Below are 16,896 nucleotides of genomic sequence, written 5' to 3'. Positions count from 1 at the left end.
TTTCTATCACGAATAAGGGTTGGAGGTAGACACTTCATAAACGCTGCTTTAAATCAATCTATCCTGGAACTCCCAAGCAGGAACAGGCAAGCAACGGAGGTAAATGTTCGTAACTGCCAACTGCAACCAAATCAACCGCTCAAAATTACACTGTAATTGGAGCAAGCAGAGCCAAGATACAGCAAGCAGTACGCTAAGTAGTGGAGACCCTAAAACGATGACAAAAGCCTGAAGCTTTAATCAGGAGCTCACTTAATAGTTTCAGTTGCCCGACCCTCCCCCAAGAGGCCCAGCGGATCCGCCACAATAAAAGGCACCACGCTGCCCCCCTCTCTCTCTCTACCCCCCACCCCCTCTCCCCCCCTCCCCTATACAATCTCTTGCTTGGGCCCGTGTCTCCTGAGTCGTCCTGGGTAAGGAGGGTCGCGGCGAGATACCCTTTCACTCTGTAGTCTTTGGCAAATAATTAAAATTTGAAACTTAAGAGAAACTTCATTCACACACAATAGGTGTTGGCTTAAGAGCCAGAGACCCCCGACTCCCATTGTGGGGCTATGCGGTGTTTTCTTACAGAAACAGACGGGACCAAGCGATTAACAGGCATGTGCAGTGCGACCGTATTAAACGCTAAATATAAAATTTTTACTCCGTTCCTCTTGTACTATCTGCTTCTCTTTAATCACCTCTTTAATCATAGCGTGGTTTAGAAATTCAGCTCCTATAGTTACTAACTGGATGGCCTTTGGTAATTAAAAAACAAATTCATGGCCCACAGGGTTGTGAGATTCAAACAAGATTTTTAAAAAAGCACTCAAGCGCAGCACGCAACGTGGAGCAAGCAGCATGTCTTAAGCACTCTCTACCAGGTAAGTCCTTCCCAGACCGCCCACTGGTGGAGGCTGTTCGTCTTGGAATCGCGAGTAGAAAACCGGCGAGACTGCGCGGACAAGCCCTACCGGAAAATAGAGGCTGAGGCCTGCAGCTGAGACAAGAAGGATTTTCGCTTTTTAAAAAGCCGCCATACTCTGGGCCCAAGATCCCGCCCAAATATCCGAGTCCACGCCCGCGCCCCACGGCGCAACCGCCCGCCCACCGGCCTCTCTGGCCACCGGACCTCTGGCCAGCCTCTCCCCTAGTCTCCTCCCCACCCGGCATGCATCGCGCCGACCTTTTCCTTCCGAGCCAACCCCCACCTTCGGGCGCCTCCAAATGACAGGCGGCGCGGAGCATTGTGGTCTTGTGCGCGAGAGCGAGGCCGGAGGCAGGAAAAAGAAAGCAAAAGACTGGGCGAGCCGGTATGGCACCCCCGCGCACGCGCATGGGCGAAGGCAAGCACGAAAAGGGGCGGTGCGTGGTCTACGGAGAGCGGAGTGGGGCGGGGTCGCTCGGCCTTGGCGGGGAGTCCGCAAGCCGGGAGGGGCGGGGGGTGGGTTGAGGGAGCGGGCGGAGGAGGAAGTGTCATGGCGTCGGGCCGTGGAGCTTCTTCTCGCTGGTTCTTTACTCGGGAACAGCTGGAGAACACACCGAGCCGCCGCTGCGGAGTGGAGGCGGATAAAGAGCTCTCGTACCGCCAGCAGGCGGCCAACCTCATCCAGGACATGGGACAGCGTCTCAATGTGTATCCTTTCCTGTTCTTGGCCCTCCGTTGCTCACGCCCTGTCCTCGCTACTCGCCCGGTCGCCCGGTCTCCGAGCCTGCTGCCCCGCGAACATGGCGCTGCCGCTTCGGCCTTGGTCTCGGCCGCCATGTAAGGAAAGGCGGGCTCGAGCTCGGGAGGCCGCCAGCTTCCCGCGGAGGAGGGGAGGTGGAGAGGAGCTCGGGAATGCGGACCGGGAGACGCGCTGTGAAATCTGTTTGGGGCCGCGCGTGGTGGCGGCGGGGGATGGGAGTGCCGCCGAGGCGAGAGGACATTCTCAGGGCTTAGCGCAGAAAAGAGGCGGCTGCTTTGACTTCTCGTCCGAGAAGGGGCTGAAAGGTAGGACGGGTAGCGATGCTGAAAGGCGTTGAGTGTTTTCCGCAGTTTTTCTCCGCGCTCCTCGCCGCTTTGATAGCGTTTCTCTTGTACCTTGGAAGCGCACTGGAGGTCTTTATGTTCTCGGCGTGGTTTTGCATGGGTGTGCGCGCGCGTTTCAACTGAGTTGAGTCCGTTGTAGCCGTTAACAAATCCATCCTGGCCTCGCTTAATAGCAGTAGTAGAGTGAAATGCTCAGCAGATATTAGTTCATTTGGCGTCGAGCCTTCCCCCACCACCATCACCCCCCGCAGGTTTCTGTTTCTGTTTTTACAGTTTTGGGTATGGTTTTGAGTGAATGGGAAGTACTGGAAAAGAACCGTACATCGGGAATTTTCCATCAGAATTGTTTTGGAAATGAGACATTGTGTTTCTCTGTTATTTCCTCAATGTTCATTCCAGCTCTCAGCTTACAATAAACACTGCGATTGTTTATATGCACAGGTTTTATATGCATCATTCTTTCACCAAATTCAATAGAAATGTAAGTACCATTTCCTTGTCTTTTTTTTTCTTTTAACTATATCCAAATTTTGAGGTAAATCTATACGCAGAAAGTTGTCGTGGATTTTACTGTTGGATGTAGTGTTCTAATTAACTGTGAAGGTAAATTGCGTAATAAACCTTTTGCTTCAAATGCGGGGTTTCTGGTTTGTTTATTTTTTTTGTTTCGTTCTTTGTTTCCGTATTTGTGATGACAAGCTGCCAGACACTGGCTCTGGGAGGTTTTCTAAGCTAAACGGTAAATACGAAACATTTATTTACTCAAAGAATTATTACATCGGTATTCGTTTGAATTTTATACTTGTATTTGAATAATTTAAAATAGTAATATACAGTGTAATTTGGGCAAGCCTAGTTATTCTGTTGTACATCTTGTGTGAGAATCATGTTGTTTCAAGTACTGTGAATTGGGTTTAAGTTAATTGTAACATTGTTTTGAAGTGAGCTTAGCAAAAATATTTTGCTAATACAATTTCTTGATGTCATGTGTTCCTGATTATCACACGTTAGCAATTGTCTACTTAAATTTTGGGTATGTTGGTGGGGCGGAGGGTTGGGGAGCTAGTGGTTGTGTGTGTGTGTGTGTGTGGTCAGGCATATTATGTTGCGGGGGGAGTGTGTGTGGTCAGGCATATTATGGTAGAGGTGTGTGTGTGTGTGTGTAGTGCAATATTGAAGTGTTTATCTTTCAGGTATGAAAGGTGAGTTTGGTGTCTTTTCTTTTGGGAGTAACATGCATACTGTGTTGCATCTGTTAACAAAATTGCATATTGTTTAGAAATACCTGATTATACCTTAATTATCACTATATTTTTTGCTCCTTTTATCACAGCTATTTTTAGAATGCTATTTCTGAAAGGTGTGTGTAGAAAAATGGATCCTGGGAGACTTTAAGCTATTTGTGGATTGTCATTAGGACCTTTTTGATAAGAAAACAGTTTTTGAAAAGGTCCTTAAAATACTTTTTTTTTAATTGGAAAGAAAAGCTTTATAGTTACCTTGATTCCTATTTAATCTCTTGTGGTCAAAAGTCCCATTTGGTTTATCAGATTGGCACAGGTTTATCCTGAACAGTAAAATTTTTTGTATATATTTTGGTCTCTCGCAGTTTCTGTTGCTTCTACTCTTTCTCTTTTATATGTGTGTGATTCTTGCTCTTTTTCTATTTCTGTTTTTTTCTTGGGCAGATCACTTAGGTCAATGATAGTGTTATGGAAGAGAGAGGAATCCTTTTTGGTATTAACATTTAAATTGAGAGAATTAGATTTTTATTTAAATTGTCTCCAAAGGCAGCAGTAAACTAATGAATACTAACATAAATGTGGCTTTTCTTAAGTAGCCTTGGAAAATGCTGGTAAGAAATCATAAGTCAAAATAGTTATGAAAATTCTTTATGTGGCTACAAACAACCCATTTGCTGAATCATTTTCTGCTTGCAGTGAATGATCTCACCACGAGACCACACTTCTTGTTTTGAAGCCTCTTTCTTTAAAATTTGTATAGCCTGGTTGGTGTACTTTAAAACAAGTATCTTGCTTACAGCAAAAATTCATAGCTTTAACTTTAGATTGACTGGTGAAGCCAGGTCACTTGCATTCTATCCTTCACTGTTTTATTTAAATGCCATCACTCAATAAAAAAGCCACAGTATTTTTTTTTTATTAATCCTAGTGTCTTATATGGGTATTTTTTTTATTATCCTAGTGTCCTATATGGGTATGAAGGTAAACTTTAGCACTTTGCATTCAGCCCTTATTAGCAGGATAATTGAAATCTGATATAATTTCTCTTTTGCACCCTTCATATCTGTTGTCTTTTTTACCTTTGCTTGTTATAGCGAAAGTGGTTTCAGTACTTGTTGGTGTACTTGCATCAGTTGCGCAGCCTCATTCTCCCCCCTCCCCCACTCTTTTAGGGTGAAGAGGGTGGTCTCAAATTGAATGTGAATTAAAATTCATACTCCCCCACGTCATTGGGAACATTTTTCTCACAGGGTTATAATGGAATGATGTAGTAAAACTTAGAAAAATCATGAGTGTTTCACAAAGTAAACTGAACACCATTAACTAAATTAAGCCCTAGCAAGCTCAAATTCTAAAATGCTAGTGACAAATTGTCTAGTTTTATGATAAATTCCTTGCATTATTAAAAATTTTTTTAGTGCTTAATGTGATTTCATTTTATTTTTCACACTGACAGACTTGAAAAATGAAAAATCCCCTAAAAGTCAAGTGTTCTTGTGTTTAAGAATAAAATTCAGTGTCAGCATGTGTTTGTAATCTGGAAAGTCTTGAATTCTGTTGTCAGTCTTGATGGGTTGAATCACTGTCAGCAGCAAATGACTTTTATATGTAACATAATTAGATTAAGCTTCCCTTTGCCTTCTGGATGCAGTGAGGTTTTTGTAATTGCGATTAGTAATTAGAATGGTCTTGCTGGATTCAAGCTCAAGATAAACCTAGTAAATATAAAAGCCCTGGGGCCAGCAGTGCCTCCAAGGTGTGCATACTGTGGGAGAGCACCCTCTCCAGTGTCACTCTTAGAACGTATTGACCCAGCTTCTTTTAGATTCTCTGTTCATTAATTTGGTTAGTCAAATTTATGGTGCATTTGTTTCTTATGTTAATTCCAAATCTCATGAGTTTGCTTAGGATTAGATTGTAAAGAGTAAGCATTTTTCTGAGTATTTTTGTTGGTCATGGTCTGTTCGTGTAGTACCTCTCCAATTCACATGGTCATTTCACTCTTAGTTCAATTGCCCCTTTTTTGGAGCTGCAACAGTTGGAACTCTATGTGATGTACCAGAGATAATGTATTGTAACTCCGCTTAAGGTCCCAAGAGTACATTGTAATTTAAGGACAGAATTCAGGAGAATGACAGTAATGACTTCAAAGAAGGTATCATCTCTGTCACATCTGAGTTTAATTCTGTATATCTAAGTTAGGTTGGTTAGCTTATATATAAATTTGTATTTGCTTGTGGTAAAATTGATTACCACTTTTTGCTTAACAGTCTTTATAATCTTTCTCAGTTAACTTGACTCTTGAGACTAAAGATGTCATTTGAAAATTTGGAGATTTTTTTTTGCATTCCTTTCTTTCCCTGTAAAAATGTGAATAATTTTAAGAAAGGCCATTCTTTTGCCTGTCTTGAGAAGTACTCACAGCCCCTGTTCTTTGATAATATAGCATTCTCCCATCATAATTTTTAATAGTAGTCCTTGCAATGGAAATTTGTTGAAGACTTTTTAAAGTAGATTTATCCATTTTACACTAACTGCACTTACTTATACTCAAATTGCTCATAAAATTGTCATTCATGATTGCCTTTTGTGAAAGAAAACCAACATTTTGGGAAATTGGTTAGCTAAAGGGTTTTGTTAAACTTTTTATCGGGTGAGCCCTAAATGTTTCTCAAATGTAGGAGTGTAGATAAAAAATGTAAATATACTCCACTCCCCAAACGTACACATTCAAACTAGAACGTAAGCTCTGTAGGGCAGCAGTTTTTTTTCTTTTTGGCAGTATTCACTGCTGAATTACCAGTGCCTCACACAGAATAGATATTCAGCAACTATTTGTCAATAAAATAGATCGAATCTTGTTGCTCTGAAGTCTGTTGAATGAATTCTTACACATTTTCCTCCGTATACATCTTCCCCACATACGCTTAAAATGTTTTGTTTTATTATTGACAACTAATATAGGCATTTAGTAAAAACGGTAAGGAAAGGGATATGATAAATCTTTCTTCAATCCAGCTGTCTAGTCGTCTGCCCTACAGCATCTGCTAACAGTTTTAGTGTGCCCTTTCAGAAATACTTCCTTTGCTCATGTAAAAGCACATGTGTATATATCTTTTTCAGCTCAGTAAAAAGTTTTTTCCTCCACAGTTCTTAGATCTGGTGCACAGCAGCAATATGAGAACGTAAAGAATTAAACTGTTTCTAGTGGGGTTCAGTGTGTTTACTTCTGGGGAAGTAATTCTTAAAATGGCACCAGAAGGAATAGTATAGATGGACCTAGTGGATCTCAACCAGAGGCAGTTTTGCTCACCAGTGGACATTTGACAATGTCTAGCTAGAGCCAGTTTTGCTTGTTAAAACTCGGGCAGGTGTGCTATTGGCATCCAGTGGGTGGAAGCCAGGGTGCTGCTTAACAGCCTACAAACACAGAGTGGCACCCCGGAACAAGTTACCTGGTGCAAACTGTTTAGTGCAAGGTTGACCCTGGGTTGGCCTAGAGTTAAGAGTGTGAAGGAGACTAAAGTTACGCTATTTATTGTCACTAGATGAATTTTGAGTACTTGGTGAACTTAATCTGTTCTAGAAAGAAAATGCCTCTTCATCTGTAATTCCTCAAGGACTTTTAAGAAAGAACAAAGATCACATTTGTAAACTTTTTCTAATTGAGGGCTTTAGGGAAATGTTTTGGTATTACTAAAATTTAAAGTTTAAATTGAGTTTGTTAATAAAATGTTGCCTTTCCGTGAATGTGTTTCTTAGCCTCTTGTTTGAACTTAAGAATTTCTCAGAGTAAATATTTTTCTATTTTATTTATGGTGTTTTTTGGACATGAAGTTTTTGTTAATCAACTCTACCAGCCTTTATTTTTATTTCTTTACCTTTATGCTAATCTGGAGATAAGTGTCCACCCATATTTATTTACTGATTTCATGGGAAGAGTTTCTTGGGTTTTTTGGTTTGCTTTTCCTTCTTAGGTTTATTTTGGTATGTGGTTCCTAAACATTTATTTGAGGTTGATATCCTCTTTGTTAATGCCCTTAAAGAAGGTAAAGGTAGTAAAGGTTAAATAATATTTTCTGAAATCAGCAACAGTGAAACAAAAGTTGCACCTGGATCCATAGTCCTGTAGTTATCATATCTAGCTCAAGTATCTGTTAGGAATCTTTATAGCCCTGAAATTTTCATTGAAAGAAGTATGTGTAAAACTTTTGTGGTGTGCCACTTGTGATTCACCAAGCACTACCTGCATCAGAATTAATAGGATGCTTATTAAAAATAAGTTTTACTGGGCCGTGCCTCAGAACTGTGTAATCAGAATATTTGCAGTAGCCCCGGTATTATTTACTTTATCAGGCTTCCCAGGTAATACTGATGTCTGTTGAAGTTGAAGACCTTTGGTTTAAATTTTGCTTTTTCTCCTATGTGTCTCGTATTCACTGTTAACGCTCTCGCCATGCTTCCTAGGCGTCAAAACACCATGTTTTTAATTCCTTCACCTCGTAAAGTGTCTTGTGAAATCTGAGTGGTTGTTTATATTATAGCTTACTTCTACTTCTGCTTTTTAATTTAATAAAGCAATTGGTCCACGAATAATCTTACATTGAAAAACCATTAATGCTGCTGGGAAGTAGTGCAGTGCCGTCCAGTAGAATTTTCTGCAGTCATGGAAGTATTCTATATCCTAGCTGTTCAAAATGACAGGTATTAAAGTTTTTTTCAACTTTAAACTGCATGAATGAAAATGTATTAAGCTCCTGCTGAGTAACAGGCACTTTACTCATCTCTGTTAAAATAGTATCGAAAACAGGTGCCGTTACTAGGTGACTTGTCCAAAATCAAAGCAGCCTTTATGTAATTGCCACTTGAACCCAGATCTCTTATGTAATCCTGTGCTGTAATTCCTAATTGTGTTTTACCCTAGTATGTTTAAGAAATAGGGCACATTGTTGATGCCAGTGATTAATAAGGAGGAGGTGAGTTGACAAGTAGATAATGAAAATACTTACATTTTGATTTGCTTACCTCATTGGACAAAATCCAGTGAAGTCCTCTTCTGAATTATTTCCCTTTTCAGCCCCATATTCCCTTTTCAGCCATACGTTAGTCTTAGCATTTATGCTGTTTTTCCGTATGATGCTTTCTCTTTGGTTTTCATGTGGCATCAGGTTTTAAGGCTCAGCTAAATTTCCAACTCTTCATGAAGCATCCCCAGATTACTCTTTAATTTCTAAATTTCTGTGTATTCCATGTATTTGGTGACCTTTAATGTACAGCATAACTGTGCATATATGAAGTTAAATTTTTTATTCTTTTTATTGTAAAATAAAACACAAACATATAAAACCACTGAACAAATGTGTATCTTAGTGAATCATTAAACAGCCTTTTAACTACTACTCAGGTCTGGAGGAGAGCTTTGCCAGAAGTGCTTCTGTGTACCCCATCTCAGTTTCCACCCCTCCTCCCTCCACAAAGTAACCAGTATCCTTTGTATGGTAATCACTTTCTTAAGTTTCTTTTTGTCTTACCATTCAACTCTGCATTCCTAAATGCCACCCTTTAGTCTTGTCCATTATTAAAAATTTAATGGGTCTTTTTAAGTCTCTCGATATACAGGTTTCCCTTCTATCCCTTTCTTTCACTTAAATTTTAACTGTGGAAGGATCCTAGGGTATTAGAGCTGTAGAGTTCCCAGCTGTCTGAATTTTGCTAAATGTATACTCGTGCAATTTATTGTTCTTGTATTCCCTGCAAATTGTTGGTTGGACCAAGAAATTTGATCACTCATGTTAGAGCCTTTTTGGCAAGACTACAGGTGGTGGTAATGTTCTTTCATTAAGAAGCACCTATTGTCTGGCTTTGTGATGTTAGCAGCTGTTGATAATCAGTGCTAGGACTCTGTCATTCGTTGCAATACTTTAATTCTATTATTTCTTTTATTAGTTGCAATATTTTTATAATGAAATGCTGTGATTAATCTACTCTTTGGACACCCAGTGGTACAGTTCATACAGGAAAGGTAGGATAAATTGTTCCGCCAGATAGAGTACCATTTTTGAGGTATAGATCACATAATTCATTTCACCCATTGAAAGTGCACAATTCATTGGGGGTTTTTTTTAGTACAATCACAGTTGTGCATCAATTTTAGAAAGTTTCATTATCGCAGGAAGAAACCTCTCACCCTTAGCCATCTCTCCCCATTCTTCCCCTCCAACCTCTTCTGGACATTTTCTATAAATGGAATCATAAAATATGTGGTCCTTTGTGATTGGCCTCTTTCACTTAGCACATAATGTCTTCAGGGTTCATCTGTGTTGTGTCATGTTATCAGTACTTTTATTTTTCTTGCTGAACTACCATTATACCATATTTTATATACTTATTCATCAGTTGATGGATATTTGGGTTGTTTCCACTCTTTGGCTATTATATTGCTGCTATGAACATTTATGTATACATTTCATGTGGACATAACATTTTAGTTTCTCTTGTGTATTTATCCAGGAGTAGAATTGCTGGTTCATCTTGTACCTTTTCTCCTCCTAGAATGGTCATTTCTTTAAGAATTGCTGCTTTCTTTTAATAGGAAGTGGTATTTCAAGACCACAACTTGAACCCTAGAGATGCTCGCTGTTATTATGTTGTTGGCCTTGTTTCTAGGCATCTTCAGTGAACAGAGCAAGAAAAAACAGTATAGTGAATATATAGATGCACTATATACATTGATAAATGTTACTTGCACATTAATTTCATGAAATATACATTAACTGAACTTCACATATGTTTACCTTAAATATATATTTAAAACAGGAGTTTATTCTAATTGAAGGCAACAGCATTTTATACTTAATCTCTTTTGTATTACGTCTTCATGACCTTTCTTTCAAGCCAAAAATCTTAGTTCTCAAGAATGTGAGGTTATAACATTTAAATACCCTATAATCACTCATTAACCTACTCCCACATTAAATAAGTCAAAAAGACAGTATTACCAGCATCAGTGTAATTACTGAAAACAGTTAAAAGTCTTTGCTTTGTTCTCCTCTCACCTCTGGTTTTTAAAGGTGGTATTAGATATACATTATCTTAAATAGCCATCACAAAAACTCTTGCTTTTTTCTTAATTAAAGTATCATTGGTAATACAATCTTATATTGGTTTCAAATATACAGTACAGTAGTTCAGCAGTTACCCATATTATTAAATCCTCTTCCCCACGCACTGTCTGTTAAGATAGGAAGATGTTATTACAGAGTCAGTGGCTATGTTCTCCTTGCTATATACTACCAATCCTGTGCCAACATATACTGTGAGAATTTTCATGCCGCTTTATCCCCCTCACCCTCTCCACCCACTCCAATCCCTACCCCATGGTAACCACTAGTCATTTCTCAGTGTCCATGAGTCTATTGGTGTTTTGTTCATTCTGTTTTGCTTTGACAAAACTCTCCCTTTTAATCTTCATTTAATCTTAGTTCTATAAGTATATGTTTCTTATATATAGGGCTTCTGTTAAAGGCCCTAGTCATTTTGATTGAAGTTCTCTTGAAAATCATGGAAACAATATTCTCTCTAACTTTGCATGTTGATAATAGTTTGTGCCCTTTCTACTCAAAGTCAGTTTTACTGGATATAAAATTTGTCTCTCCCTTTGGATATCTTTAAATATGTCACAATTTTTTTTTCTGGCAGAAAGCATTGCCAGCATTTATGGTGGTGACCTAATTTTCTTACATACATTCTTGCTTAAATGGTCAAAGGATTTATTTTTTCATTAAAAAAACAGTAATTTTACTACAGTATGTCTTAGTATTCGTTGTTCTGGGTTGAACTCAGATGTATGATACACTCTTTCAATATGTGATATCACATCTTTTTTACTTATGTTTCATATTTTGAATAATTTTCTTAAGGTCTGTTGGTTTGGAGGTGTGCTGCTGTTTTAATATTTTGTGTTTTTTTATTGTGGTGAAAATGGTTAAAATGATAGTGTTTTTTTTAATTAAGGTATCATTGATATACAGTGATATGAGCAACATTGTGGTTACTAGACTCCCCCCATTATCAAGTCCCAACCACATACTCCATTACAGTCACTATCCGTCACCATAGTAAGAGGCTATAGAGTCACCACTACTTGTCTTCTCTTTGCTATATTTCCTTCCCCGTGCCCCCTCTACATTATGTGTGCTAATCGTAATGCCCCTTAATCCCCTCATCCTTCCCTCCCCACCCAACCTCCCCAGTCCCTTTCCCTTTGGTAACTGTTAGTCCATTCTTGGGTTCTGTGTGTCTGCTGCTATTTTGTTCCTTCAGTTATACACTGCAGATGAGTGAAATCATTTGGTACTTGTCTTTCTCTGCCTGTCTTATTTCACTGAGCATAATACCCTTTAGCTTCATCCATGTTGTTGCAAATGGTAGGATTTGTTTTCTTCTTAGGGTTGAATAATTTTCCATTGTGTATATGTACCACCTCTTCTTTATCCATTCATCTACTCATGGATACTTAGGTTGCTTCCTTATCTTGGCTACTGTAAATAGTGCTGAGATAAACATAGGGGTGCATATGTCTTTTTGAATCTGGGATCCTGCATTCTTAGGGTAGATTCCTAGGAGTGGAATTCCTGGGTCAAATGGTATTTCTATTTTGAGTTTTTTGAGGAACCTCCATACTGCTTTCCACAATGGTTGAACTAATTTGCATTCCCACCAGCAGTGTAGGAGGGTTCCCCTTTGTCCATATCCTTGCCAACATTTGTTGTTGTTTGCCTTTTGGATGGTGGCGATCCTTACCTGGTGTGAGGTGATATCTCATGGTGGTTTTAATTTGCATTTCTCTGACGATTAGTGATGTGGAGCATCTTTTCATGTGCCTGTTGGCCATCTGAATTTCTCCTTTGGAGAAGTGTCTGTTCAGATCCTCTACCCATTTTTTAATTGGATTGTTTGCTTTTTGTTTGTAGAGGTGCATGAGCTCTTTATATATTTGGGATGTCAATCTTTTATTGGATATGTCATTTATGAATATATTCTCCCATACTATAGGATGCCTTTTTGTTCTGTTGATGATGTCCTTGGCTGTACAGAAGCTTTTTAGTTTGATATAGTCCCACTTGTTCATTTTTGCTTTTGTTTCCCTTGCCAGGGCAGATAGTTCATGAAGAAAGTTGCTCATGTTTATGTCCAAGAGATTTTTGCCTGTTTTTTTCCTAAGAGTTTTATGGTTTCATGACGGAACATTCAGGTATTTGATCCATTTTGAATTTACTTTTGTGTATGGGGTTAGACAGTGATCCAGTTTAATTCTCTTACATGTAGCTGTCCAGTTTTGCCAACACAAGCTGTTGAAGAGGCTGTCATTTCCCCATTGTATATCCATGGCTCCTTTATCATATATTAGTTGACTGTATGTGTTTGGGTTAAAATCTGGACTCTCGATTCTGTTCCACTGGTCTGTGGCTCTGTTCTTGTGCCAGTACCAAATTGTCTTGATTACTGTGGCTTTGTAGTAGAGCTTGAACTTGGGAAGCAAGATTCCCCCTGCTTTATTCTTCCTTCTCAGGATTGCTTTGGCTATTCGGGGTCTTTTATGGTTCCATACGAATTTTAGAATTATTTGTTCCTGTTCATTGAAGAATGCTGCTGGTATTTTCATAGAGATTACATTAAATCTGTATATTGCTTTGGACAGATGGCCATTTTGACGATATTAGTTCTTCATAGGCAAGAGCATGGGATGAATTTCCATCTGTTCGTGTCCTCTTTAATTACCCTTACGAGTGTCTTACAGTTTTCAGGTATAGGTCTTTCACTTCCTTGGGTAGGTTTATTCCTAGGTATTTTATTGTTTTTGATGCAATTGTGAATGGAATTGTTTTCCTGATTTCTCTTTCTGTTAGCTCATCGTTAGTGTATAGAAAAGCAACGGTTTACTGTGTATTAATTTTGTATCCTGCAACTTTAATGAATTCAGATATTAATTCCAGTAGTTTTGGAGTGGAGTCTTTAGGGTTTTTTATGTACAATATCATGTCATCTGCAAATAGTGACAGTTTCACTTATTCTTTACCGATCTGGATGCCTCGTATTTCTTTGTTTTGTCTGATTGCCATGCCTAGGACCTCCAGTACTATGTTGAATAACAGTGGGGAGAGTGGGCATCCCTGTCTTTTTCTGATCTTAGAGTAAAAGGTTTCAGCTTCTCACTGTTAAGTATGATGTTGTCTGTGGGTTTGTCATATATGGCCTTTATTATGTTCAGGTACTTGCCCTCTATACCAATTTTGTTGAGAGTTCTTAGCATTAATGGATGTTGAATTTTGTCGAATGCTTTTTCAGCGTCTATGGAGACGGTCATGTGATTTTTGTCCTTTTTGTTGATGTGTTGGATGATGTTGATGGATTTTCAAATATTGTACCATCCTTGCATCCCTGGGATGAATCCCACTTAATCATGGTGTATGTTTCTCTTGATCTATTTTTGAATTCGGTTTGCTAATATTTTGTTGAGTATTTTTGCATTTATGTTCATCAGGGATATTGGTCTGTAATTTTCTTTTTTGGTGGGGTCTTTGCCTTGTTTTGGTATTAGAGTGATGCTGCCTTCATAGAATGAGTTTGGAAGTATTCCCTCCTCTTCTATTTTTTGGGAAGCTTTAAGGAGAATGTGTATTATGTCTTTTCTGTATGTCTGATAAAATTCCACAGTGAATTCATCTGGCCCGGGGTTTTGTTCTTTTGTAGTTTTTTGATTACTGGTTCAGTTTCATTGCTGGTAATTTCTCTGTTTAGATTTTCTGTTTCTTCCTGGGTCAATCTTGGAAGGTTGTATTTTTCTAGAAAGTTGTCCATTTTTCTGAGTTTTCCAGCTTGTTAGCATAATAGGTTTTCATAGTATTCTCTAATAATTCTTTGTATTTCAGTGGGATCTGTTGTGAGTTTTCCTTTGTCATTTCTGATTCTGTGTATGTGTGTAGATTCTCTTTTTCTCTTAATAAGTCTGGCTAGGGGTTCATCAATTTTATTTATTTTCTCAATGAACCAGCTCTTGGTTTCATTGATTTTTTTTCTATTACTTTATTCTTCTCAATTTTACTTATTTATTCTCTGATCTTTATTGTGTCCCTCCTTCTGCTAACTTTGGGCCTCATTTGTACTTCTTTTTCCAGTTTCAATAATTGCTACTTTAGACTATTTATTGGGACTGTTTTTCCTTCTTTAAATAGGCCTGGATTGCCATATACTTTCATCTTAGAACTGCGTTCGCTGCGTCCCACAGAAGTTGGGACTTTGTGCTGTTGTTGTCATTTGTCTCCATATATTGCTTGATCTCTGTTTTAATTTGGCCATTGATCCATTGATTATTTAGGAGCATGTTGTTAAGCTTCCATGTGTTTGTGTTTTCTTTGTACAATTTATTTCTAGTTTTATATCTTTGTGGTCTGAGTGGTTGGTTGGTAGAATTTCAATCTTTTTGAATTTACTGAGGTTCTTTTTGTGGCTAGTATGTGGTCTGTTCTGGAAAATGTTCCATGTGCACTTGAGAAGAATGTGTATCCTGCTGCTTTGTGGTGTAGAGTTCTGTAGATGTCTGTTAGGTCCGTCTGTTCTAGTGTGTTGTTCAGTGCCTCTGTGTCTTTACTTATTTTCTGTCTGGTGGATCTGTCCTTTGGAGTGAGTGGTGTGTTGAAGTCTCCTAAAATGAATGCATTGCATTCTATTTCCTACTTTAATTTTGTTAGTATTTGTTTCACATATGTTGGTGCTCCTGTGTTGGGTACATATGTATTTATAATGGTTATATCCTCTTGTTGGACTGCCCCCTTTATCATTATGGAATGTCCTTTATCTCTTACTTTCTTTGTTTTGAAGTCTATTTTGTCTGGTACAAGTACTACACCTGCTTTTTCCTCCCCCTATTGTTTGCATGAAATATCTTTTTCCATCCCTTGACTTTTAGTCTGTGCATGTCTTTGGGTTTGAGGTGAGTCTCTTGTAAGCAGCATGTATATGGGTCTTGCTTTTTTATCCATTCTATTACTCTTTGTCTTTTGATTGGTGCATTCAGTCCATTTACATTTAGAGTGATTATCGATAAATATGTTCTTACTGCCATTGCAGGCTTTGGATTCATGGTTACCAAAGATTCATGGGTAGCTTCTTTACTATCTAACCATCTAACTTAACTCTCTTATTAAGCTATTATAAACACAGTCTGATGAGTCTTTATTTCTCTCCCTTCTTGTTTTTCCTCCATTCTTTATATGTTAGGTGTTTTATTCTGTACTCTTTTGCATGTCTTTTGACTGCTTTTGGATATTTGATTTTATTTTTTGCCTTCCGTTAGTATTTAGTTGGTCTGCTTTCTTTGGTGTGATTTTATTTTCTCTGGTGACATCTGTTGTGCCTTAGGAGTGCTGCCGTCTAGAGCAGTCCCTCTAAAATACCGTATAGAGGTGGTTTGTGGGAGGCAAATTCCCTCAACGTTTGCTTGTCTGGAAATTGTTTAATCCATCCCTCCTTCGTATTTAAATGATAATTGTGCTGGATACAGTACCCTTGGTTCAAGGCCCTTCAGTTTCATTGCATTAAATATATCATGCCATTCTCTTCTTGCCTGTAAGGTTTCTGTTGAGAAGTATGATGATAGCCTGATGGGTTTTCCTTTTTAGGTGATCTTTTTTCTCTCTCTGGCGGCCTTTAATACTCTGTCCTTGTCTTTGGTCTTTGCAATTTTAATTATTATATGTCTTGGTGTTGTCCTCCTTGGGTCCCTTGTGTTGGGAGATCTGTAGGCTTCCATGGTCTGAGAGACTATTTCCTTCCCCAGCTTTAGGAATTTTTCAGCAATTATTTCTTAAAAGACACTTCCTATCCCTTTTTCTCTGTCTTCTTCTACTGGTACCCCTATAATGCAAATATTGTTCCATTTGAATTGGTCACACAGTTCTCAATATTCTTTCATTCCTGGAGATCCTTTTTTCTCTCTTTGCCTCAGCTTCTCTGTATTCCTGTTCTCTGAATCTTGTCCAGTCTGCTCTTAAGCCCTTCTATCGATTGTTTCATTTCTGTTATCTCCCTCCGGACTTCATTCTTTAGCTCTTGCATATTTCTCTGCAGGTCCATCAGTACGGTTATGACTTTTATTTTGAATTCTTTTTCAGGAAGATTGGTTAAGTCTGTCTCACCAGGCCCTCTCTCTGGGGTTGTTGGAGTGATTTTTGACTGGATCAGATTCTTCTGCCGTTTCATGGCGATAGAAGTGGTTGCAGGCAGAACAAAGTCCCTTCCTGCTTGTTGGTCGCCATGCCCTTCTCTGCTGCCTGTGCCGCCTACCCGCACATCGGGAGTCAGTCTCTGGGACAATCTCCTGTGCTGCCATGGCGGGGCGGCCCTCGGGATAGCCTAGCGCACTGCAGGGGGTTGCAGCCATGCCAAGTGTGTTCTTCTTTGAGAACGGTGCCCCTTCGTTCCTTTTGGACCTTGCTCTGGCTTTCACTGCCTGTGCCGGTTCCACGCACACCTGGAGGCAGTCTCTGGGATAATCTCCTGAGCTGCCATGGGCTGGGTGGCCCTCAGACTAGCCTAGAGCACTGTGGGCAGCCACACCTGATGTGTTCTCCTGGGAGA

The 16,896-nt window shown here is 39.2% G+C and overlaps 1 protein-coding gene across 3 annotated transcripts in view; it reads left to right on the top strand.

Moving 5' to 3' along the window:
• Nucleotides 1-1,416: 1,416 nt before the first annotated feature.
• Nucleotides 1,417-16,896, top strand: part of CCNT2 (cyclin T2) — a 59,238-nt gene continuing 43,758 nt past the window's right edge. The window contains exons 1-2 of one of the 3 annotated variants that reach the window (XM_057505658.1): nucleotides 1,417-1,618; nucleotides 2,414-2,495. In XM_057505658.1, coding sequence (XP_057361641.1) covers nucleotides 1,461-1,618; nucleotides 2,414-2,495 — 240 coding nt within the window. In that variant the 5' untranslated portion in view covers nucleotides 1,417-1,460. Of the gene's footprint in view, nucleotides 1,619-1,645; nucleotides 1,976-2,413; nucleotides 2,496-16,896 lie in introns of those variants that run through there. The other 2 variants (XM_036886661.2, XM_036886662.2) reach the window with 2 other exon arrangements.

Source organism: Manis pentadactyla, chromosome 8 (genome assembly GCF_030020395.1).
Source record: "Manis pentadactyla isolate mManPen7 chromosome 8, mManPen7.hap1, whole genome shotgun sequence".
NCBI classification, from domain to species: Eukaryota; Metazoa; Chordata; class Mammalia; order Pholidota; family Manidae; genus Manis; species Manis pentadactyla.
The sequence above is the reverse complement of the archived record's forward strand: the minus strand, read 5'-3'. Positions and strand labels throughout refer to the sequence as shown.